Raw genomic sequence first — 26302 nt, 5'->3', positions numbered from 1 at the left:
TTATTCGTTTTCGAAAATTAATTCGATAATAAATTTACACAAGTCATTTCCAAATCTCCAAACGATCAGAATCGAGCCGAAATCTACCGTGAACCCTTTCGTGGATCCTTCCTTCTTCGACCGAGCTATCGATAGCCCTAATTCGATCGTACTCGCAACCCTATCTCGAGGCGTCGACGGTGTCGATAATTGCGGAAGTGATGGCGAGATTAGCAAGGATAGGGTAGGAGGAAGCGGCACAGCTGCGTCGTTATTATCATTCTCTTCATTAAAGGACGATCGGGGCAACGCTTTAATGGCTTTCTGGGTCTTATCGTCCGCGGACTCTCGCGGCCCGAGACGCTCATACGTCGGCCGCTTATTTCAATATTACACTGTAATAAATAGCGAGCGTACACGTCGAGGATTAAATCGACGAAAATTACAGATCGTTCGGGACGATGGGGACAGGCGGGACGGAGGAAGGAAGCGGAGACCCGCAAATTACATAGATCTCGACCAACGGTACCACGCGTATACTCTGGGAATTTTTCATCCATGTTGTTGGGATAAGAGAGACATTGGAAGATAGATAGAGAGAGAGTGGGTTGTTGCGGAGCACTACAGGATCGTTATCGAGAGGGTCGACCACCCCTGCGAACCTGACTGTGACTCGAGGGTGGCTGAGAATTTTGCAGTTTTCGATTAGGAGCACTTGCTAATTTGACGAGTGTTGGTGGAGATTATGAATCGTGATTTTTGGTAAGATGCTGCTAACGAACAATAAATAACCCAGACCTAACCCTAAAGAGTCAAGGCTCGGTTTCAGATCCATATCGATCCAATAACGCATACAGAAAACGCTCGGTAATTACCGTGCACTGTCTCACGGGCAGATCGACATACTGGCGCTTAATAACAGGCAATAATTGCTGTTTTTCAACGGAAACGGGCAAGGTATATATGTTAGATCAACCGCGATGCGTTTCACTGGCCTCCGGTCTATGATAATCCGTCCTATTCTATAATTGTCCGGTGAATATCATTAAATTTTAACGATCCGTCTTATGGCATGTTGCGCCGAATGTCCTTCGACCGCTGATTTCTCGTATCTCCTTTCCTTGCTTCTTCTTTCATCTTCTCTGAATCTCTTATCTAGAATCTTTCTCTTGCTCTCTGCCTTGTCTTCGGCTCCATGCGTACTTTATTAAAAGCTTCTTTAATAATTTCTTTCAAATTTTACAAAGAAGCGACTTAGAACGATGCACTTTCTGGGTTATAGAGAATGGAAATGCATTTTACTCATATTTCATCGTTTAGGTTAATATTCAATAGCTTGAAATGTATTTATTCGAATAAAGTGGATCAGTTTGATGCTTCATTGATCAGAAGGAATGCAGGTGTCAGCGATCATTTCTCTTCTAGTGAGTAAATAAAAAATTTTATAAATTGTTTCAGTAGAAGCATTACCTACAAAGTCTTCGTTATTAAACGAGTCATCGATTACGCAACAGAATTAATTACGTTTCGATTGGCAGTGAAGAATGATCATTGTACGTATATCATACTATATTTGTTTTACAGAAACGTAAGATCTATCTTTCCGAATTTCCATCATTTCCATGATCAAAATTTTCCCCAATCTGCCCACTAACAGAACTTGGATTGACATATTCATAAATAAATATCACGTTCGTAATGACTCTCGTTTATAGTAAATGCACGATTGCCATGTAAAAACTCAATTATTTTCTTGAAATTCAATTACACCATTTTCAGACTCTCGATCTATTATTTATAATACGTATCAATCGTTTCGATCGATTTTGATTAATCCTACTTTTTGCTGATTGCGTCATCCGTCTCTTACAATTTGGGATAAATATTCATCATTAAATTCTCAATGATAAATCAACTGCAACTAATTAATATTGGCGTTCGTGTATGTATTAAATATTTATATTTCATTAATGTCAAGAGTTTATCGGTTACGCGATTAATATAGATGAAGCTTATGTTTATCAAAATGTTCGTTTCAATCAAAGACTGAAAGGGACAAATTGTCAAAATATAAAGTGTTAATTTTGTGAGTAACTAATAAATAAAATTGTTCTAAACGAGGCTCGAGAGGAATCCTAATGAAATAATATGAAGATCGATCTATTCTGCTTTCTTTTAACCCATCTTCCCAACAAGTTACCAAAGAAACTTCATTAGAAGCAAAAATCGCAAGCATTGCTAAATAATTCGGAGTCGAAGTGGCTTCTGCTCGTCTTAATTAATAAAGAAAAAAAAAAAAACATAAAACAGTCGAACAGAGAAAAAGGGTGTTATTATGCGCGGTAATCCAAAGAGGATAATCGCGAGAGCGCCATTAGGCTATAAGAGAAAACGAAAAAGAGCCGGAGAAAATACGGGGACTTGGAGGCTTTCACGATCTCTCCAGGAGGCAGTTAAAGGATTACAGGACTTTTTTAAATCTGCAAACAGCCCGTCGGGAAAAGGGTTAGGAGGAATCTTTAGGGCGACGTTACCCGTAAAATCCGCTCGTAAACGCGCAGGGGAAACATCGACGACGGCTCAATTTTCGAAAATCGCCTCAACCCTTCCGCTACCTGCCGCAACAGGCCAACGAACGCCGCTATAGTAAAAGAGGAGCTGACGACCGTGTAACTGCAGCTACCGATAAACACTCGCTGATCGTGTTTGCAAACGTTTTGAGCGTCGACTAAGTGGAAAGGGGAGATTATCAGGCTGCTTTTTAGGTTGCAGAACTACTCGAAATTATACTAAATGAGATTCCAATTACGCCACTTTAGCGACACCGCAATTATCCGAGCTGATAGGGGGAAACGACTGTTGGCAGTAAAAGTGCGATGAAATCGCGTCTTCTTTGGGAATTAATAACGTGGAAAGGAATGCAGCCACGTACTTTTAATTTTGCGGGATGTTCGTGTGCCGGTCGAAGATTGAGAAAATATTATTTTGGTTGTGTTCATGTGACGGGTAAAAATGTCAAAAACGAGATGTGTCGTAGTTTAAATTGATTGCAATTACTCGAGGGATCAGTTTATAGCCTTCTGAATCACGAATTATTGCAAAAATATTATTTGTTTGTATGCAGTACTATCACCGCCAGGGACAATCGATTCGCTCGATCAAGGTTAACGTTTGACGTCTAAGGGCTAAGCATACTTTAAAGTACGATAATCCAGGCCTTTCGACGCGCTAATCCCCGACTCCGTCGTGGATTACAAGATGTAAACGGCAAGTCCTCGTCGTAAACGAGCCGTGCGACGGCTCGATTTCGAAAATCGCTCGCCTCTTCTTGGGCCTAACCCGTTCGCGCTACCTGCGACCCTCCGCGACGCGTCGACGATTTTTTTTTCGAGGGAGGGAAGGAGAAACGAAGGCGGTTGAAATGGGAATAAAATCGATACTCGTGTGTAGGGTGTGAGCGAGCTGGAGGCAGGAGGGAAATGATTTTTTTATAGCTAGGGGGTGAAATTTGTTAAGATTTCAAAGGGGAAAATTGCAGTAATTCGCGAGCAAGGTTTGTCTCGAGGAACTCTTTGAGAGTTAAACGAAAATTAAATGAAAAATCGTATCGGTTTCTATATGGTTTCGAAAGTAGATAGAATTATTTCTAGGTGATTGAACAATAATTTGAACGTGTATGTTATACTTTTTTTTCTTCGTTGCATGAAATTCCTATTTAGATACGAAATTCGTCCATCCCTAGGACAAAAGGGTCGAAGGGATGGCTCGAGTGCGCGACAGATAGTCAAGGAGGGGAAATTAGGAGAAAGTCGGAGAGGGTGCTCCCTGGTTCGGGCCCTTGTACAACTTCTATGGCGTATTACAGCGAGGAGAGAAAAGTGGTTGCCAGCTGAATGGCCGGTGTTTTACAACAGTGGCGAGAGCCGAATAACCCTCGTGGCTTTGTTGAATCGCGGCCTCACGAATGTACCTGCGGTAAAAATCAGCCACTACTGTGCGCGGAAGCCTCCAAGGGCCCCCCCACAAGAACCGTAAAGGGTTAAAACGCCATAAAACAAGGCATTATCGACTCGTAGGGGGCGGGTAAAAAAATGTCCAGTTACGTTTACGCGGGGAAGCTTAATTGCACCCAGGCTTGTTTTATTTCTCGACGGATTTGCGTGTTGTGTATCTCCTGTTTGCACTTGGGATTGGGTAACTGTTTTCTTTGCCTTTGCGTCGAGGAGGACTCTCGAGGAGGACTCTCGTCCCACTATAAATTAGGAGGAAGTTTACTAAGAAAACGTTAACAAACGAAGATCGTTGTCTATTGGCTTACAAGAAAGCGGCATATCGAAATTGTAATCTGATTTAATGGAGCCTGATGCGATTGTAGTAGAATTTAAGACGTAGCTTATAGGATAGTCCAATGTACAATTTTACCCTATGCTATTTCTGATTTCAGGAAATCTCATTCCGACCAAACCTACGCCGAATAATGCTATATTTAAAATTAAGTGCATCTGGAAAGTGAAAAAAAATGATAAATTTGAATTATTCACGACTAACCTGGGGGCACATTTTGCACTGGTACTTCCTGGGTGGATGAGAGTGCGGTCCGCCTAAATGGGGGTTCAGGTGCGACGGATGAGAGGGTTTCACGGTCAAAGGCTGAGGAACCACCAGCAAACTCGCTGGCGGACTTCCGCTGCTGGATCCCCCGGCGCCTCGGTATTGATCCTCTCCTGAAATTCATCGATTATGTCAGAGGAAACTTATTGCTTGTTTATCGCGTGTATTAAATAAATTGTCACTGTGCACTCTGAACTGGTTTAGCCTGTTTTCTGGTAAACGATAGTCCATGTGTGACGTTTGGCTTGAGGTTAAATGAGGTAAGTAGATCTTATCTATTACGTATTTAAAGATATTCTCTGTATGCATAATAATCTCGTTTCTTAATTAATTTAAATGAAAATACACGTGATCCTATTCCATTTTACCATTATAAATCAAAATCCTCAAGAACCTTAGAATACCGTTTGCAATAAACTGTTCCCTTCTAGTTATCAAACTTTCCCAACGAAATTTCCGTCGGTTTAGGAGATCGCAGTCGAAATCGACGCAGCCCTTCCCGATAAATGTCGGCCGATGATAATTAATGGAAGTTAGCCGAGAGATATGAGGAATTGCATCGAACGCGAGCGCGTACAGTAGAGAAAGAGGCACGCCGTCCGATTGACGCAACAGCGAGCAAGCAAGGGGCAAGGATCCTGGGCAGGTTGCAAGGACGAGCGATCCTGCGTTACGAGTGGCTGTCATTAAAGGCGAGTTGTCGATATCGAGATCGACGCACGCGTGTCTGCAGGTGCATCGGTTCCGTGTGTGAGTGAGTGCCCCGGCTAGAGCTACCAGCGATCGAACTCGTTTACGTTTCTAGAAAAATTTTTACTTCGTCTTTCTTCTACCGTCGGCTATCTCGTTTACAGCCGGAGCCATCTTTTATTTTCGATGGATACATTTTTTAACGATCGACGAAAGAAAATAAAAAGGTATTTATTTAATTAACATGGAATTTTTGCAAAATTTTGAAGCCTCTTTTTAAAGCCCTCTTTATTTCATTTGAAATTTGAAATACAACAGTTGAAACAGTAATATATTTGGTTCGAATTACTGAATTTTTTATAACCGAAGGACTTGATAGATTATTTTGGAAAATCGAACGGCAGCAGACGAGATGATTGCCGAGTATTTAACGCAATAACAGTTTTATCCAATACCTAATTTGCATATGAGTTCGATTCCACGGTAAACACGATGGCTGCGTGTCACTGTAATTACTGTTTGTCCGCATCTAGAACGATGATGCCTCAATCGCGTCTCTCTTATCCAGCAACGATAGAATTCCAACGCGATTGGAAAACCTTGAGCTATAGAGTATTGTAGAGCTTCGGACCAAGAAAAACATTTTAAAAATACACCTGGACCTTCTTAAGTGGTTACATCAGTGCAGTGACGCTAAAATATGTACATCGTTACTTTGGAATTATATTTTAAAGAATACGCATTTAAAAGTGAACGTTAGCTTTTATATTTATGAAAAGGGTGGTTTAGCATACTATCAAAAGGGTGCAAGTCTATAATTTTAGTTGGACGTGTTATAATTTAATAAAACTGAAAATTTATACTTTGGGCACGAGTTTGAAGGAATAACTTTGAATTTTTAGAAATTTAACTATTTTATGAAGTACGTAGAAGGCAAGCTATTCAAGTTGTTTACACAAAAAACTCGCCCTGAAATAAATAACGTCATGTAGAATGTTCAGGCCAAAGTTGAAAGTGCCAGGGCAATTAGTTATCGAGTTATACTCTCAACGCGAAAAACATGGTATCCTGAAAAACGCGATTAAAGTTTACGGTCGCGTATGCTCATTAGCCTAGCACACCTTTCAAAATAAATTCATAAGTTCCGTAATTTTTTGAATGTCCATGCTGTAATAATAATAAAAAAAAAAAAGGAAAGAAGCTTGATTTTTCACTTTCTGCACCGATATAATCTTTCGAAGCTCTGTATTTGGGATTTTTTTGTTAAAACGTAAAATGCTTCGATAACAAAGTGCTTTCCAAAGTCGTCAAAGCTGAATCATTCCGTCTCTTGTTCCGTGTTGCTGTTTTACTGCGCTCTCGCATCCCTTTTATTTCTCCCTTTTTCTTAGCCTCGAGGCCATCTTTCCTGCAAGATGAATTTTAGTGCGCTGAGAAAGTCGGATTGCCGAGTATAAAAACCACCGGAAGCATTAGGCACATTAAATGAAGGAAGCTGTAATGAATTACGTATCTGATCTATTTCCTGTTGGGGAAATACCATCGAGCCGACCTTGGTACGGACATTTTGGAAAAAATAAGATTCAATTACTCGGGAGCTACCCAGCCACCGAATTACCCCGCAGCTTTCAAACGAACGCATCTGCGGGCTCTATCGATCATTTTCGTCTCTCTTTCTCTCCTCTTCCTTCAAATTGGCGAAATCATTGTGCTCGAAACAAAGAAATATCACGAGGAATGATTGGAAACGAAGGGAAAAGGGATGGTCAATTTTGTTGGTTATGCGAGCAGATATTTACTGATATAATATTGCTTTCTAAAGGGGTTCGATCAAAGGAAGTTGGTTCTATTCAGGAAAAATGAAAATGGATAAAGATTGAAAAGTAGTAAAATACATATAATGTATACTGTTTTACATTTTCAGTAAGTACCCATTGTGATTATTGAAATCTATTGCAACTACTACTTTTGTAATAAGCATAACAACTTCCCATGAGTGCAACTTAATTTTAAACATAATCACTCCACTTTTATAAAACCTACGAATCATTAAAAGAAATTGACTGGATTTTTATGTTCTATCCCGTCGAAGATCGAAGAACGAGTAAACAATAACAACGACAAAACGGAGTTGTCAATAACTATGACAGAAAGGAATCACGACGCTAATTAGTCCGTGGTTGTTAAACCTTGACGAGCGTCACCGCGTTAACGCGACGCGAAATTTTTGCAAATCACGTTTCGCCGTACTCTTTTTTTGTCCTAGATCCATTACCGTCGCGTTATCCGGCATTGCTTCCGTCTAATTGGCTGGCTCGCGTGTGATTGGTTTGTACGTATGCAACCACGACACTTTAACCTCTGGCTAAAGATGTGCTATCCTGTATTTTCCGGTATGACCCGCGATGTGAATCGATTCGCGAGAAATTCCAATCCAACGATCCCCCTTCCTTCTCCTAACACTCACAATTTAGTTTGCTCGTGACTCTCCATTAGTCTGTTGGTACCCACTGGCCCCCTCATAGCTCGAGTACCTCGGGATTGCTAAATCGGTAATCAGTCCACGTTGAAAATATTCGTAATAAATATACATCATTTCTTTCTCTCCAAAGAGGAAGTTTTTTAAAAGAATCTCGAAGAATTCCTTTAAAACAGAAAAAAGTAAAGCATCGTCTAGTGACCCGGGATCCTTCCCGTCCGAGAAAATCGCGAGTGTCGCGTTCGAGATCTCGCGAAACTACGCAGAAACCTGGCACACGTTGGCCGCGCTTTTCCGCGGTTGCGATATTGCGTGCGGTAATTGCTGGCCGAAGGGGAACCTGCGTCCCCCTCCGTCCTCCGTCCAACCGTTAGCAGAGCGAGATAGACGAACGTTGGGGCCTCACGGTGCACGAGATCGCGTATGCAAATGATAATTATCGAGTTCAAGCGCGCTGGAAAGATCAATTAGTTGTGCCGCGTGGAGAACGTGACGCGGCTGTGATTCTGCGAGCAACGGTTGGACGAAAATATCGTGATACCGATCTGTACCGTGCATCCAGGCGACAAACGAGTGACGGCTAGTCGCTCGACGACGATAATCATTTTCTAATCGAGCTGTGTGTCTTTTTTTTATTGCGAACGTTATTTCTTCATCTCAACGAGTGTAGCTCGCATGGAAAATATTTTCACCGCATTCAAGAGAGCGTTCGATGATTTTCTACTATTACGTTATTTATTATATGTAGGATGATTCTTTAAATAAAAATTTTGATTCGACAAGTACGACTCGGCGAGGGGTTATAGAAGGGGAGAACATTATTGCCGCTCGCCTCGATACATACCTTTAATCGAGAGTCGCGGCTTTATGTGTCATACCGCGCACGCGATGTGCTCGAGGAGTCGCATGCGGTAAAAACTTGGACTCCTTTTTATGTAGGTACGTTTCGTGTCTTTCAGACAGCATATGTCTTTTATTTCATTCATTTCATATTTCATATATTTCGTACTTTTTCACATTTCATATTTCATTCATTTTAGTCACGTCATATATTATTTGTTCAATATTCCATACATTCTATGCACTTCATGCATTTCATGAATTTCATTTACTTGAGTAATAAGTAGTTTTGCCTGAAAAATGAACATTTCTATTTAATACTATATGCTTGTCTATTCCTTGTGCTTCTCAGCAGAAATTGGCCAACTTCTTAAAATAACTCGAATACCTCCTGTTCGACATCATCATAAGTTTTATATTTTCCCCCATCTGAATAATGTCGCCATTGATCCCGAATAAATAGTAATCAGTGGACGTCTGGGGAATACAGTGGACGCGAAATCATTTCCTGATCGAGTTCTCTTATTTTGCGTACAGTGATTTTCGCAGTATGTGGCCTGTCGTTATCATGATGCGGAATAATTCCTTTTCTGTTGGGCATTGCAATATGCTTTCCGATGTTTGCTATATTTTAACGATTTGGCTGACCAAGAAGCAAGCTTCCATCAACGTGCAAGTGAGTGAATCAACAGATTTGATGGAAGAGAACAGAGGAGTATTAAATTAAGATAAATATGAATGAACGTTACATCGGTCTGATGTCGTATAAGAAGTTACACTTCAATAAATAGAACACAACAAAAATCGCCCCAATGTAACGAAAGAATTACCATATTATTTACACGATACAGTCAGACGGCAAAGACAAAACATCGAGCGTTGCAAACGCCTTAATTCCGCGTTTCCATCTCGACGAGAACATTAATGACAGAATGACGTCACGCGGCTCGTGGCGTTCTATGCGACGTGTAACACTAATGGAATTATCGCGAGTCCGTTTGGCCGCCTCCGCGCGTGAAAACTGTCTCCTCCTCCGCTCTTTTTGTTCGTCTTCTCGCCTATCTTTGTTACGGCTTCATTCACCAGCGACCGGAACGATTTCCCCCTTCCCACTTTTCACTCTCCGATCCCTCGACTCGCGGAAAACTTCAATGAGAAATGGAAGAACAGTTTCTGCTGGGACAAATTTTTGAACGAGGTATATATGAGGAAAGGGAAAAGTTGGTGTACTAAAACAAATTTAGCCTACTCGTAAACAATACTTTTCACATGTACAGTTCAACTTTTTCCCCAGATCTTTTTGCTCAACTTATATCACGTGGATACTAAAATTTGTAGAATCCGTTTACTCGTACCCGATACAGAAAACATACGTATGCTAATGGGGGAAATCGCATGCAAAACTTATGCGGAATATATTTCATAGATTAATAAAATAATATGAATATTTCATTGGACACGGGAGCATGTATTCTCCACATGTTATTCCCATTCGCGTTACGCCATAAATTCATCAAGTTCGCGGTTCACTCATAACCGATATAATAACTGTGTACATACGAGCATCTTATTAACGCTTACGTGACTTTTCTGTGCTTTTCAGATATTATGTATGTTTCTATTTTATTGTTTCTAAAATTTTAAAGATTCTTCAGCTGTGATTATAAGTTATGTCCGTAAATTATTGGAAATAAAATATAAAAATAACTAAATATATACATGTATTATTACGCATTTTTCTTACTGGAAGCAAGCTCTCGCCTGGAAAGTGGCGGGAACCAGACGTGCTTCAAACCAGAGGTGCGAATCAAGAAGAGAAAGGATGCGAACGAGGACAATCGCACGCCGAAAAATGATTCGGGTACCGGAAACTTTCAAACGTATGGCGCGACCTCGAGAACCGAGGAGACAATGCGAAAAGCAGTAATTACGAGGACTCTAGGGACTGGCTATCTAAGAGGCGCGCAGGAAAAGAGTCCGCTGGCCTAAGGGGGAAATTATGTGACGCTATTAACGCGACGCGTCGATCAATTTTGCGAACATAAACACATCAAAGTTTATCGAAGCATACGACGATAGTACTTCGAATCAAATCGATTATTTATGCAATGAATTATTCATTCAGAGACAACAGAATGACCTGCGCGACGTTGGTCGATCGTTTCGAATCTTTTAAATAGAAATTTGGAATCGTTGGAAATGGTAGAAGTCCAAACGTTAAATTCAGCGAGGTGGAAAGGCTACTTTCTATTTGGCTTAATGAACTGACTCAACCATTGTATTACTTTGATTTAAAAATAGTTGAATTATCATGAAATAAAGAATTTACTTAACTTTGCTTCTAATCAGGGTGCAATAAATACATGAATAATAAATAAATAAATAACATCGTGAAAATAGGCCCGTCTTTTGCGGAACTTAGGCCCGCGGGAAACGCGGCTAATGACCGTGGGAGCGCAACAATTGTCTCCATTGTGACACATGTTTATAATTGTTTACCAGCTGCGTCGAAACGAGCCGGAATTCGAGCTCACGCGTTGGGGAATTTCGGTCGACTCTAGCAGGCCAAGAAATTCATTCACGTTCCTTAAAAATTCTCGCTGGAGACTCGACATCTGTTTCCACAGATTTCTGACAAATTTTTGTTTCAAGCTCAATTTCCTACTAAATGAAAAAAGTAGATACTTTAGATTATATTAAATTAGATACCCACTCTTACCCACTTAAAACATTCGATCCTGACTTTAGGAAGCTCTGGTTTCTTCGCGTCAAAATAGAAACGAAACCAGTGATAACATTTGTTCAGGTGTTATCACTGCGATTCTTATTCGGGCCATTAAAGATCGCTGTCGTAACAGCGACACCGTGGCCTGTGCTTGTCTCCACGACTTTCATGAATATTCGATCGTCGCCTAGCGCGATCCTGACGTCACCGAGTCGGAAGGATCAAGGATCCAGCCACTGTGTTGAATCCGATTTTCTGTCTCGCGATGCACCGTGTGCCTTCATTTCAACACGAAGGGCTGACATCATTCTCAGAAAATTAATGACAAGCATATTAACATACCAAGTGATTATTAAGTATCAATTCGATAACTTCCTAGTTGATAACTTCAACGAAAAATGATACAAATGAATCCTGTATGGTTTCGAAAGGGAAACAATTTGATATACTACTTTTTATTGTTGGTTGGTTACTCTCGCCATAATGAAACACTGAAACCGTGTGAAAGAAAAAAGAGATAGTGTTAAACAGCAACGAAGAAAATAATAACGTATAAATTCATATCATCTTCGGCCCACGAAATGAAAAAAAGAATCTGACGAAAGACACGAAAGAATCTCTGGTCGCGTCTTTTTCTCGCAAGCAGGACATTTTGGTCGATGATTCCACGCCTGCGGCAACCATTGTCCCGACCGGAAAGGTCCCGGAACGGGACAGCAGTCGAAATTCAAATCAGATGCACCGTTGGCAAGGTCGTTATGTCACCAGACAACTATTAGACCTGTAGTTTCAAGGGAATCCGCTTGCCAGTCGTCGGAAATAATTTCGGCTCCTCACAAAAAAATGTTTTAATCATGGCAAGTAGAATTCTTGGTACGAGGAGCCATCTCCGATTCATACGCGAGAACAGACATTTAATTTTAGGTTCCCAATTTTATTCAGTTGGACTAAAATTTTATGTTCAGAGCGTGAAAAGTGGAATTGGTGAAGATCCGATTTCATTAAGGATTATTGAGTTTGGATTGCGAAGTGTCATTGCAAATTTAAGTTTCAGAGATTGGTATTGGTGTGTGATAGTGATTGCGATTATGATTTCGTGGTGAAGGAGTTCCAAGTTACACGGCGTTGCCGAAACAAAGTCTGGAGAAAAATCGAGCCGGGGGATGAGACACTTGCATTTTTTTACAGCTGGAATTCCATGGGAGGTCTTCATCGTTGGCAGACACGCCGTCTGGCGATCGTCTAGCTTCGGTGATCGGCAGTTCAGGTGTTTTTACGGTTTCCTTGCCGCTATTTCCACCCCTCCCCCTCCTCCCAGCATCCTTTCGGTTTCATGGCTTTTCCAGAGATTTTACCGCCCCGGGGCTCGAAGTTTTACGACGTCGTTTCTTGGATTTTATATCACGACGTCGTGGCATTCCGCCGATGAAGAACGAGTCGATTTACACGTCGCTTTACGGAAACATATCCGTGGAAAACGAGGCCCTTTTACGAACGTAAATTTCCAAGAGATTTACTCGTTTCCTTCGCCGAGTTGAAGAAACTATTGCAAAAGACGCGCCAATTGAAAGTTATTACTGTGTAATATCGCTTGCTTGCAAAACAACAAAACACGCAACGAAAGATTCTCAAAGCTCGATAAAAAGTTCCCTACAAATATTTCTCTGCGATCGATGTTTACTAAAATCTATCGTACACGAACCATAAAGTACCGTTTCCCAAAGCACGTCGTTCAATTGAAGCACAGTTATCCCAAGGTGGGACACTGTCGTGCAACGAGAACAACAAGTGGGAAAAAACTGAAGAAAAATCGAATTTACAAGAGATGCAAATCAGAAGACCGTGTAACACAGTGCGCGTCCCTTGCGAAACCGCTGGCTTTATGCGTCCTTTTATGAATCTCAAACAGAAACGAAAGCGAGCCGTGGATTCGTTACGTCAACCGTTACGACCAAGAGGGCAAGATCGAGGGTCGAAGTCGATCCTCGACTCGCGATACAAGGAGGCAACTCGGAATAGTAGAATAAGTATTGAATTTCAACAAAAAACTATGCGACTACATACTTCAATAAGTATAAAAATTCGTTAGAAACAAATAGTTCTCCTTGCGCGATGCTTGTCCCGTTTATATTTTTAATAAATAGCCTGGTGGTTCTTGGGGCCTCATTTTCGACCGAAATTTCACCGTCATGCGATCCGTGCATTAAGGAATAGTAGTGGAACGTTTACGTCGACCGCTGGCGGGCTGATTTCGGGGCCCGAATGAAAATGTTCCTCGGGATTCGATTTCGAGACACGCGAGGTGATAATAATCGCGAGTCGAGGACGAAATGGGAAGATTGAGTCATTACTTTGCCCGTTCAATCTTCGAAGACGACGTCGCTGCTTTCGACTTCTTGATTCGGCCACCGTACCCACTACGCACGAGAGCTTCGATAGTTGCTTAAACAAATGCGTAATATTTCATAGAAATATATTTATAATATCGTCATATCTCTTCTCGCCATCACCGATACACGTCATCGAACCAGTCATTTTCATTCGAGTTCCAACATTAATCTCCTTTCAAATAGCACGCTTGGAAGGATTAACGAGTAACGGATAGGTCAGTCGCTCACCTGTGATCCGTTACTCGAAATTTGTATCCCCCCCCCCCCCCCGACAAAAATTTCGCCCACCTCTGCTCAAAACGAGCGATTAGAGCCCTCGGGTAGGCAAGGAAACGATACACATCCCCGTCCCGCGGGCACGGGCGAGACAGACTGCTTAACGTATTCATCATTCCCGCTTGAAATGCCGCGTTAACCACCTGTGGCGACAGAAAGAGCGCCGTGTCGAAGAAAATAAACCTCGCGAGAGCCGCCTATCGCGGCGAGCAAACAACAGAAGAGGAGCGAAGCGGCTGCCGCTGCAGCCGAGGATCACGCATAGGTGAAAGTCGTTATCTGTTACGTTAACGAGCACCCAGGGCGTCACGGGATCTGGGAGAGGACTGGAGAGGAGGGGACCAGTCGCTTCATGACGGGAATTACCATGGCGAAGTTACTCTCGGGTCATTAGAGTCGGCCATTTGCCGCGATTACGTTTCGAGTAACGGAAGTCGTGACGAAACTCTGTCCTGAGTACACCTGAGCTCTGCCTTTGATTCGAGAACCGTACCGACATGGCCTCTCGACTGCGATCTCTTTGAAAGTCGGTCGATTCGGTGGTACCATTTTAACAGATGTACTTGGTTATCATCCTTCTCATGCGATTCATAATAAAATTGTAAAACACATTGTAAAAAATGTATTAACGCATTAAAAGAAAAAAAGAAAAAAAATTAATGACCTTAATACGTCCACCTACAAGAAAACTAATGTACCATTCAACTTTATCTGAAACATATTTTGCTATACATGATAAGATCGACGTAAACCGAGGTGAACAATCGTGTCCATAAAATGTGGATATAAAATACTGTGATCAGTCCGTGGAAAGGGAAAAAATGTTACACACGAACACGATCGACTTTTTGTTCAGTTTCTGGTCACCTATCAGACGGAATCGGTTGTTACACGGGGCGCCGTCAGTGGGGAAAGCGCGTGTCTCGTAAATGGCCGATCTACACGACACGTCGCGCGTGCCATTGGCAGTGAAAAACATTTATGGAAACGTGCTTCACCTTTTACGAGTGAAGCCACCGATTACTTAATCCCTTCGGGGAGCTCGCGGGGAAAGAACGAACCACCTGGGTCATTGCCGGCGTTTTATTCCGCTTCTCGAAACGGGAAATCGATCATTTTTCAGTTTTTTCCCTCTGATTCTAGTTCCTGCTATAATTGATTTCCAAATAAAGGGCTATTCGAAATTTTTGAATGGCTAGAATTTATTACGTCAAAAATTTTGAAAAAGGTACGTAACTTTGTTAATAGAAGAGGTTTCGAATTTTTGTCTCGAATAGCTCTTATTTTTTTTTTTACGTTCCAAATGGTACATATTTTTCGATATGGCGAAACCGACCACCCGTTAAATTGCTAAAAGATGAATTTTTGATTAATCTTCGTGGACGAGTACACACGTATGCGAAATAAGCGAATGTCAGGTGGGATTCCATGGGCAACGACAATGGGGATTTTAAGCTGGACTTGGGACTTGGGACTTGGAAAAGTGAACGTTAACTAAACTTGGCCTCGAAGTCGCCGATGGAAAGAAACATAGTCTTCTTTCGCGAGAGCGATAAGCGCGTAACTTTACGGGGAATTCAAGAGGAAAATGTACTTGATTGAAAACTTTTCAAAAACACGTTTAAATAGCAGTTAAGCCTCGCAATGCGTAACTATCAATTACACAGAAAAATGCGCGAATCGCAAAATTTCTTTTTCAACATTTCTTTATTTATAACGAGGATGAGAGGGGCGAGGAAAGTATTTGCAAAGCTCGAGACGGAAGAGGGAAAGCGAGTAAACGAAAACGAAGGATAAAGACGCGAGGAAGCGGTCCTGGTTAACGGTTGAAAAATAAAAAGAATGCGACGGGCGACACGACGGAATGATAAATTCGCGTTCACACGTGTTTTTTGCCCCAGCCTCAACCTGCTTCCCCACCTGATTCGATCCTAATCGACGATCTTACGTCACGGATGCAAAGTCACAACCGGTTTCAGACAGCGAACGGGCCTTACGAACTGTTTACACGTAGCGTGCGTCAGCTTCGGACCCGTTTCCCCCCTCTCCGTCCCGTTCCGTAGGTCCTGGACAACCAAAGGTCTCTCTGGTGTTGTATTACCTAATAATAAACTTCCCATTCGCGCGAGTAACGTGAAATCACCTTGCGAATTTCCGTCTGGGGATTCTGCGGAAACGAACGGGTAAACAGTTTAAAAGTAAACTGTTCCCGCTCATTTTCCAGGTTCATTTAACGAAGAAATAAATTCATGAAACGAGTAAATAAATTTAGTGCTCTTTACCCATTATACGTGTAAATTTTGAAAAACACTTGAAGCAAATCTCCGAGAGAATTAAATTCTCCACAAAAAAAAAACTCTATAAACTTTTTTTCTATTTCCTCTGCAAACGTTACCTTAAGTGTATGAATGTGTCGTGGGGGCACGTTAGGTGTTAATTAATAGTCGCACCCCCGTTGCTAAATTTCTAGCCGCGCCGGTGCGCGCAATTATGTATCGAACGGCAATAGTCACGCTCCTGGGACGTTCATTCAACGGGCTGAAACGTTTTCGGGTAAAGGTCGAGAGTACCTGGCCGCATAATTACGAGGCTCCTCTCGTCGCGCGCGAATTTTCGACAATTAAGCAACGGGGGGAGAATTAAGCATGGAGACGCAACGGACTCACCCTTCTGCAGCTGGCCGTGGTCCGCGTTCATTTTCGCCTGCAACAGAAAGTGCTGCGCTTCACTAAGTAGAATTAGCACCGGGGCTGGGAAAATTCCAACAATTCGACTAAAATATGTGCAACCGGCTGACTCACCTCGTAACCTTGTTTCGCGCCACGGCCGCCGCCCCAGTAGTCGCTCTCCTTGTCGTGGGGGTTGCATTGCTGCAACAGAAATGGGACAACACTGTTAGTAAAAGGGAAAATTTGAATCGAACCTAAGTACTCTTATTCTCTTCTTTAAATTTTCTATTTGCCTTCGGTGCATCTTATATGATGGTAATTTAGATCTTCTATTTCTGAGGGGCATCGAAAGTAAAAATGGATAATAATCAGTACAGTTAGGTTCGTTCCCGAAAGCTAGACAAAGAGACGGAATAATTAGCGAGCATCGAAGCGGTTGTAGGTGAGCGGCGAGGGTTGGCAAGGTGGCGAAGCGTGATGTGTTCGGACCGACGTGGTCGAAGTGGCGGGTTGGCGGGGGTGGTAGAGAGGGTCGTGGACGGCGAAGGGTGGCGGCGAGGGGACGGGAGAGGCAGTGTCTAGACACAACACAGACGAGGGTGGCGGGCCTAGCCTGTGACCTTGAGCATCACTCGGCCTTCTGCGAAGATAAACAATCCAACCCCTGAACGATGTTTCCCAACCTAACATGTTACGCGTGAATGCGTGTGCCAAAGGGTGGCTTCCCTCGCGTGGGCGTCATACCACGGACGGCCGAGAGATGCTGAGGACGAGGATGATAAATGATGATCGCCTAGTCTTCGTCGGATAAAAATACTGACGCGAAATGGGGGAATGTTATCAAGTGGAATGAATGTGATAAATAATTCCCAAGGGGTGGAATTCTTATCGCGATGTGTATTTAGAGAAGGAAATTTAAGTTTCTTCTTAAAATATCAAAACCGAGAATACACCCCTATTTCCTTAACCTGACCGAGTCACCCCCTAAGACACTAAGTTCCCGTTAAAAATAAATCTTTCAGGTTACTTCCAATTAAATCATTTGACGTTTCACTAATTGCTGTTGGGGGATATCTTTCCCTCACCGATATTCCCGTAACACTAAGGGTGTCCCCTTACCCCCGAAACCTGGAACGATCGTGGGTAGTTTAAACAGCGACTGAGCTACGCGTTTAGACCTGCAGGACGCGGAGAATGGTAGGACATTAAGGGATGACCTCGTTTCCCTTCTCATGACCTCCTACATAAACCACAAACGACCCGCTGCCACCCTTCGACGACCCTCCCTAACTCCAAGGACTTTGCGTGTGGTCACGTATCCTCCTCCAAGGACTCCGAATGTGAGCCACGAAGGGAGACTCGAGGGCGGTTTATTTTCCATGAATTTATTTATCAGTTCCAATTGGAAAATATGAGGGTTGTACGATGTTACAAGGTTGTTAGGGGACAAGAAGCATAAAATATAAGGTTAATCATCTTGTTGTTCTTTAGATGTTTGATTGTTAAAATAATTGAAATTGTTACATATAAATTCATCGATATAATTTATCATATATATTCTAAAGTACATACCAAATTGATGAATCCTAAAACAAATATTTCAACGTTAAAATTAAACGTAGATTAAATATAGATTGGAATATTATAATGGAAAATGATATTTAATTAAAAATATAAACAAGGAACTTTTAATATAATCCTTGCTACATTCAATCTACAATATATCCAAAATATATTAAACCCATTTTTCTCATTTTTCTCCGAACTTTTCAATCGCATAATCGTCGAATGTTTCACGGTGAAATTCACCCTCGATCTCAGCCGTCGGTTTTCGAGTCGATCGACCCAGTTTCGCGGGCTTGGAATCGATATGGTGGCCACTTCGCGGGCCGAATTTTACGCGGTTGTAAATTTTAAGGGTGGCAGGGCTTGAGAACCGAACGAAGGGACATCGTAAGACGTCGAAAGGGCGATACTTTCGTCTTGTCGCTCCACAGGTGGCTCGTGAAACGATCTGATTCTTCTGAGAAAGTTCACGAACGCGAAGGGATATGCATTTTTGGACTAAGGGTAGTCAACGAGCCCTAAAGTCGAGGGAAACTCTCAGACAAGGGAAAATCCTTTTGGCTATCGCGCGAGATTATTTTTATTGGGACAAAATCTTAAGACAGTTTTTTTTTTAATTTTGTGCTGGAAGAGTTAGACACTCTTTTGTATAATATTTTTGGAGTTCTTTATACTCATTTACACATATAAATAAATAAGTACTTTGCCCACTTTACCCATTCGAAATTTATAAATTCTAATAATAGATTCCATTTCCATTTCGTGGGAAAAATTAGTTTGGAAGATTTCCTCACGTCGTAAAAACACCTATCCGCTTCTCAAGCACCACCGGAAGCCAGGATTTCTATTTTAAAGTCGAGAAACCAGAGGAGACATCAAAGAGCATCACCCTGCGTTGTCGACCAGGGAGAGACTGGATCATCCCTTAAAATCCACTCGACTGGTGACAGATGGTACAGCGATCGGTCGTGTGACGCTTAAAATGGGCTCGTCTAATGAGCACCGCAAATTATTCACGAACTTTGATCCCGAAGTCAGCGTCAAGGCGCCTAAAGTCATCTGACATTTCTGCGACATTTATCGCAAGGGTTGTCGCCTCGAAACACCCGCTTTCACGAGGGCCGAATCGCGAAATACGAAACGTTCGTCTCGGATAATTTCCATCAATATTAAGAGGGGTGTAGAGAAGGAGGGGATGAAGAATTTACTGGGAAGTTCTTTTGAAGTAAAACTTAAGTGCAACCCTCCGATACTAGTTTTAACGAATCTATAAATAGTTTATCGGCTCTATGTTTTAATCCTATTTTCGATAGAATAATAATTAATAGAATAGTAAACTAAAAAACACTTTTATTTCTATCTTTAAATCACAATTTACTGCTAGTATCTTCGTTTCACCGACGATTAAAAATATAGACTGAGAAATTAAAAACGAAATGACTAAATAACTCGTCACATATCTTATTAATTTTCATTCGCCAAAGCTCATCTTCCTCGTCAAAAACAGCGCATAATTTATTTAAAAGACTCCCTTGCATATCCAGTAGTTCCGAAGATGCAAGGTCGAAACTTCGTAGAGTAGTTTCATCTCGTAAACTTGAGTTACCGCGGCTAAATAAAACACCCATCCCTTATTTCAGGCTCTTTCGCAAACCCACCAGGAAACTTTCACACAATTCTCAGAACCACCAAAGAAATTACCACCTCCCGTTAATCCTGCGATTAACAAGACCCAAGCAAATTTCTAAAATTTTCCCTAATCCTTCGGTTCTCGCGTTATTCACCCTTTCACTCCCTGGAACCCTGTCCCAGAGTATTCTTGGCGGACCCTTCAAAAAATCGATGTCGATAATTTCTATCGAACCAGAAACACGGGCGGAGGGGGTGGCTCCCGCAGCCCTTACGTCCAGACGAGAGCGCGGGCGATGGAAAAAGGCGAAAAGGAGGGTGGAAAAAAAGGGGAAAAAAATGGAAAAACGTGCTCCACGATCCCCGGATTGGTAATCCAACCTACCACGGAGCAGCTCGAAGGGAAGATAAAGAAAGGAATAAAAAAAAGAAGAAGTAAAAAAAAAAAATACATTTTAGCTCGCATCCAGGCGCTGCAACCCCTCTCCTTCCACCGCCACCCCACCCCACCCCACCCCACCCCCCACCACCACCTCGGCGTTCCGTACGTCGGTGTAGGTGGTCGGGCCGATAGTCGAGAGAGCGTCCCGATAGCAAAAGGACGCCGACGCCCGGCGTCGGAGGGTAGTCCGGGGAAAAAAATCACAAGGATGGAAGGGTGGACCAGGGATGGAGAGAGCGGGTGGTACACCGAGTCGGGGGTTGGAGAAGAGAAACGGAAAGCGGGACAGAGCGAGGTCTACAGATCGAAGGAGTGCAAGAAAGGGGGACGAAAGGGATGAGAACGGCGCTCGAGGCGGTCCGGGGGGGGGTTGCGCGGGGTGAGACGCGGCCCGCGCGTTGGTGGCGGAGAGGGGGAGGGAAAAAAGAGGTGTAAAAAATATCCGGAGCCGAGGAAACGGGAGGAAAAAATCGGCCAGTCTCCGGGAAGGAGAAGCGCGGCCCGGGGGTAGGGGGTGAGAACGGAAAGGGGTGGAAAGATAGAGGGGGTGGAAGGATCGAACGAGGGGCTGCAAGAGAAGGAAAACGATGAGGGGGCGGGGATGGATGAAAAATATATCGCAGCGGATAGAGACCAAGTCGAGGAGACACCACTGTACCGAACCCCGTACCGAGGGTAAGATAAACAAGGGGGTTGGAACTGGATGGCTCATTATTTTCTGGTGAATAACCGACATTCTTCCGCAAACTTTTAAACTGAACTACGTTTTCGCAGTTACGAGCTTTGTAGGACCACTCGACGATACAATTCCCCCGTTTTTGAGGGGATCCAACCCGCCACCGGTTAGGAATTTCAGCCCTCGCGGAAGCTGAGCCAAAGGAACGCCGAGGGAGGGATCATTTGTTTCTGGAGAATAAGCAGGTTTCTTTTGTAATGTTTCAACTGAATTAACTGCGATTAGGGTGGTTACAGAAATTTCTTGTTTTGGAGGTGTCAAACTCACCCCTTAAAAAATTCTAGTTCCAACGTAGTCAAAGTTCCAGAGATATTGTATGAACCGAGGGGTGGGAATAAGTAAGTGGGAGGGCTTGTTATATTGCGGGGAATAAAGTGATCTCTTTTGTAAACTTTGAACTGAATTAACTGTTCGCAGTTAGGGTGGTTTCAAAACTTTGCGGGGATTAATCTTTGGTTCCGAAGGAATCAAGCTCACCCTTTAAGAATTCCAGTCTCCATGCGGACGAAGTCGCAGAGAACGTACGAACGTAGTAAGGGTAGGGCAAACAAGGGGATGGAACTGGATGGGCTCATTATTTTCTACAGAATAACCGAAATTCTTTCATGAATTTTGAACTGATTCTTCCCGAAAGCTTTTTGACAATTAGTTCATGACTTTGAAGGTACCAAACTCACCCTTTAAGAATTCTAATCTCTATGGGGACCAAGTTAAAGAGTTATCGTGCAAATACGTTAAGGGTAAGGATAGGGATTAAGACGCAGAGACGTCGTACGAACATACTAAGGGTAAGGTAAACGAGAGAGTGGAACTGGGTGGCTCGTTACTTTCTGAAGAATAATCAAAATTGTGTCTCTAGAGGTAGTAGGCTTTATGAGTTTTACAGGGCAGAAAGGTTAGTGGAGTATCTGGAAGAAAGGGGTAAAGATAAACTTTTCCGTAGTTAGTTGAAACCTCTGATAAACAGGCTTTAGAACGTGTTCCTTATCAATGCAACCCCTCTGAATGTCTTCAACCTCAGTCTCCATCAAAGGCCCCAGTAAACCCTCTCGTTTTCCTACTTAGCAAAACTTGAACGGAACCCTCAGACACTAGTTTTAACGAAACTATAGATAGTCTATCTGTTCCATGGTAACTCAAATTTAGAATGGGACCCTAAATTTGAATGAATACTAGTTAACAAAAACCAGCCCCAAATCGCATCAACGTTAAAAAGCACCAGGAATCTCATCCCTCCGTTCAAGAAAATCTTCTCGACAACTTCCAGGAGGATTTCAAGCATCCTCCCCTCTAAGACTCCCCTAAAATCCGAAAATTTCATCGTCCAGCCACCATGGGTCACCCGTTCAAATTAATCTCTCGGTATCGGACTCGGCCCCGTTAAGAATTCCGAGCCCCTAAATAAAGCCCTCGAAAGAAGAAGAGTCACGCGTTCACCGGTGTCCAGTCGCGCAGGGGTAGAAGGGAGAAGGAGTGAAACGCGACGAGGGGGGCGAGGTGCTGGATGTAGAGGGACGCGGGGGCTCGGAAGGATCGAGCAAGGGGGTTGGAAGAGCGGCGCAAAAAGAAGACGAAGAAGTCGGGTGGCGGCAAGGGACGAGGAAGAAAAGGGGAGAAAGGCGAACGGGACGAAGACAGACGAAGAGAGAGACTAGGGAGAAGCGGGCGTCGGTTAAAGGGAGAAAAATCGAGGGTGAAGAGAGAGAGAGACTGGAGACTGAGACGAAAGGGGGGGAGGCTGGGGGAGAGGGACAAAGAGAGCAAAAGAGGGGCCCAACACCGTGCACATGCGTGACCGTCCGTCCGCGTACGAGGCGGCGTGTATTGATCAGCCAAAGAGCGCCACGACGCCGGGCGTCCTTTCTGCGAGCCTTGCTTTTTTCGGCACGACGGACGAGGGTGGAGGAGCCGCTGGATAGCGGGGGTTGGGACGTCGTGGGTAGGTTAGGCGCTCCGCGGGCGGAATACGCGGCGCGAGGGCGACGGGAGACCGGGAAGAGGGACGCAGCCCGCGTCGCGACCTAGCCCAACGGACGCCCGTCGTGACGTCACCCCCTCTTTCTTTATCACTCGTTACTCGTTCAACCCCCTCCTCTTCTTGCCCTTACGCTCTCTGTTTTTGCTTTCGAAGGGCGCGACGAATTCCTCCGCTCTACCGATCCTCTAGATACCGATCGGACTAAGCGCGTATCATTTCTTCTTGGTCGTTGCCATTCGAGGCAAAAACCGAAAATAGACACAGTAAGAGAACAAAGATAGACAAATTCGATTACATATTCCGATATCACATGTCTAGCAAAAATTCATATACTATCTAAAATAAAGTCAATGCAAACGATGCTTTGTAAAATTGAAATTTAATTATTTAATATAGGATGATACAAACATTATTACTTGCAGCTGAATTTCTATTTTTATCGCGCATAATCGAGAGAAAAATGTTTTGTTGGCATGAAGCTTATAAAGGAAGAAAGTTAAAGCCCCGCTTTTATTCACCGCACGGAAACTTTCCCGCAGAATCTAGTAACCCAGTGAACGATAATTGTTTAACGGAATTATAATAGCTAATGACGACGACACGTTTTATACCGGCATGGGAGAAAACCCCGGGAAAAATATTTTCCCCGACTAAACGCGGCGAGATTACGTTTCATTGAAAGCGGCAATTTTCTTCGAGTCACTTCCGTCTTTATACACTTCTCTTGATTTTTATTGTCCCATTACGACCAGAGGGAAGTGTAAGGTCTCGCGAAAAAGAGAAAACTTCGGAAATTTCCTCGAGAGCTGCTTCGCAGATTTAATTTCGCTAAAGACTCTTCTCGTGGAATATGATAGCTCGTTCTCCGTTTCCTCCCGCGCTTTGTATCACCTCCTCATTTATTTATTTCGTTTTATACCGTCTCCCGAGTTTCCCTCGTTCGTGCAATGTTTCGTTCATTAACGCAAAACAAGTGTTTAATCCTCTGTATTTCTCCGACTGTTGGATTAAAGGGAAACTGTTTAATCTACGATACTTAATTCTCTCCACTGCGAACGACGCAAACCGAGTCTCTCAAAAAAAGATCATCGCAGTAGCTCTCGCTTTCGAGTGACAAAATAGATAAGAATTCACTCGAAAGCGGGGTAGACGACGATATCTGTGTCGAGTTGAGATTTTTCTTTATATCTTTCAGTATAATTGGACGTCACTTCTTCGAGTTTTCCTCGCGTTTCCCACTTTCAGGCTCGTCCACGTCGCGATTCAGCCAGCATCGATTCGAGCCGATGTCTCGAATCGCCAAAGTGGGCTAGGTCGCTCAATTCCTGTCAATCTTTCACGGTTAACGTCGCCCATCTTCGCGAGCCACTCTGTCTCTACCATGGCAGCTTCGCGAGCATCCCCATAAAACTTTCGGCGAAAATTTCTCTCGTGACCAGCGGCCACTTTTTCCTCAGAAAAGATTAAAGATCAGCGGTTTGGCCCGGCGTTCGACCCCTTTTAGTCGCCTTTTACGACAGGTAGGGAATATCGTGGCTGAATTCTCTCTTCACCCCACCAGACGGTGGCAGAGTGTTAAGTATCATGTCGCACAGGGCACTGTACCGTTACCCAGCGGAGAGTCGTGAAATATTGACGAGGCTCAAAATATGACCCTTGTTCGATTGTTGGGTATTTTCAAATTAAATTCGGATATTTATATCGGAAATGTGGCTCGCTAAATAAATAACATGGGAAGCCTCGATCGTGAATAAACAAATTGTTGTTTGCGTTGCCGGCTCTATTTTTGAATTATGTTTACGACTGGAAAGGTCACGATAAACCAGAATGTCGTGTTTTTAAATTAGCCTGATCTCGTCTTTTTGTTGTCACAGTTAATGAATGTTTTAGTGGTGTTTGTGGGATTGTGAATAATTGTTCGCTCGATTCCTATGATTTTAACGACTCTCTAGTTTTAGTAATCTTAGAATCAATTCGTATAATTATATCGTAGTTTATTCGAACCGACCCATTTGAAAATGTCAAATAATTGTATTCTGGTTTATGATAACCTTTTAATCTACCGATTCTAAATATAAGTATTCTCGAAGTTATTGTAGTATTTCCGATCGCCAATTTCAAATATTTATATGCTGATCTATGGTAATTCTTTTTTAGTTCTAAAATAACAGAATAGAAACGCAAATGTATGTTTGCTTGTTTCAAATGTTTAATCGCCAGAATTAAATGACAATAAATCGTAATCAGTGCGTTCCTTCTTTCAAGGAAAGTTTAAAAGAAGTTTCTGCTCGGAACCATCTGTTTCCATTACCCACTTCCCCGCCGAGTTTTCTTCAGTAGGCGGCCTAAAAAAAAACTCGTTTTATCCCTATTATAAACATTTAAAACCATGTTTGATATATCGAAGTAAAAATATTGATTCATTATTTTATTTTTTATACATGGTGTCCCTTGTTTATCTGTGTTTGAATACTTTCACCAAATTAAGTGGCATGAAAATTTGTTAAATCGTTAAAGAAAAATTATTGATCTCTGATTCCTATTTTTTAATATCCCGTATCTCGAAAACGAAGCCTCGTATTGTAAAACGGTAAATGCCTTTTTTACTTTATTTTGCAATATAGTGTACATATGTTACGCACCTTATACAGATACGTGTATAGGGCATCGGCATCAGCGGAATAGAATTGTCCTACTTTGCACTTGTTAATACATGGCAAGTCTGGTAAATACGGCGAGTGATGGAAGCACCGGCGGGCACTCGAGCCAACGAAACCTTTTTTCGTGGATTAAGTGAGCTTCTCAGATGCTGGAACGAGTGGTTCGCCCAAGTGCGCGGCGAGAAAAGTTTCTGGCTCAATGTGGCTCGCATAAAGCGACCCGTTGAGAATGCGGGAATTCTTAAAGAATTAATCGAATTTGAGTACGGTGTTCTCAGACGAGTCACTTGAACCTTCAAATTAAATCAAATTACGTCAAGAAACGATCTACATTTGTGGCAATTTAATTTTGTAGATTTATAATGCGAATTTGATATTAGAAATATATTTAAATATATATATTTTTTTTTCAGAAATTATATAATATCAAATTTTGAACTGATACTTCGAGTTGGATCTAACTTTTTATATAATACGAACATCTGATGGAAATTTTATTGCACAAGAATGCAGAAATCTTCGATCGAAAACAGCAAACTTTTTAAAAATCGTCTCAAATATTATGTTATCATTTCGTTTAAGATGAATAAAACTACAGTGAATATTGGAGAATGATACAGTACAAGGTTAAT

General features: G+C 42.5%; 1 protein-coding gene and 1 long non-coding RNA gene across 4 annotated transcripts in view; one reads left to right on the top strand and one right to left on the bottom strand.

Annotated features, from left to right (window-relative positions):
- LOC128881448 (zinc finger protein rotund-like) overlaps positions 1–26302 on the bottom strand; it is a 181813-nt gene that overhangs the window by 63195 nt on the left and 92316 nt on the right. For 2 of the 3 annotated variants that reach the window (XM_054132487.1, XM_054132486.1), the window contains exons 3-5: positions 16792–16860; positions 16657–16708; positions 4528–4703 (exon numbers count right to left, since the gene is read on the bottom strand). In XM_054132487.1, coding sequence (XP_053988462.1) covers positions 4528–4703; positions 16657–16708; positions 16792–16860 — 297 coding nt within the window. The remainder of the gene's footprint in view (positions 1–4527; positions 4704–16656; positions 16709–16791; positions 16861–26302) is intronic. The other variant, XM_054132488.1, reaches the window with a different exon arrangement.
- LOC128881449 (uncharacterized) lies at positions 55–4560 on the top strand. The gene is made up of 4 exons (XR_008458076.1): positions 55–741; positions 809–936; positions 1438–1532; positions 4424–4560. It is a non-coding gene; the product is annotated as an uncharacterized LOC128881449 (long non-coding RNA).

Source organism: Hylaeus volcanicus, chromosome 8, assembly GCF_026283585.1.
Source record: "Hylaeus volcanicus isolate JK05 chromosome 8, UHH_iyHylVolc1.0_haploid, whole genome shotgun sequence".
NCBI lineage: Eukaryota > Metazoa > Arthropoda > Insecta > Hymenoptera > Colletidae > Hylaeus > Hylaeus volcanicus.
This window is presented reverse-complemented; position numbering and strand designations above follow the sequence as displayed.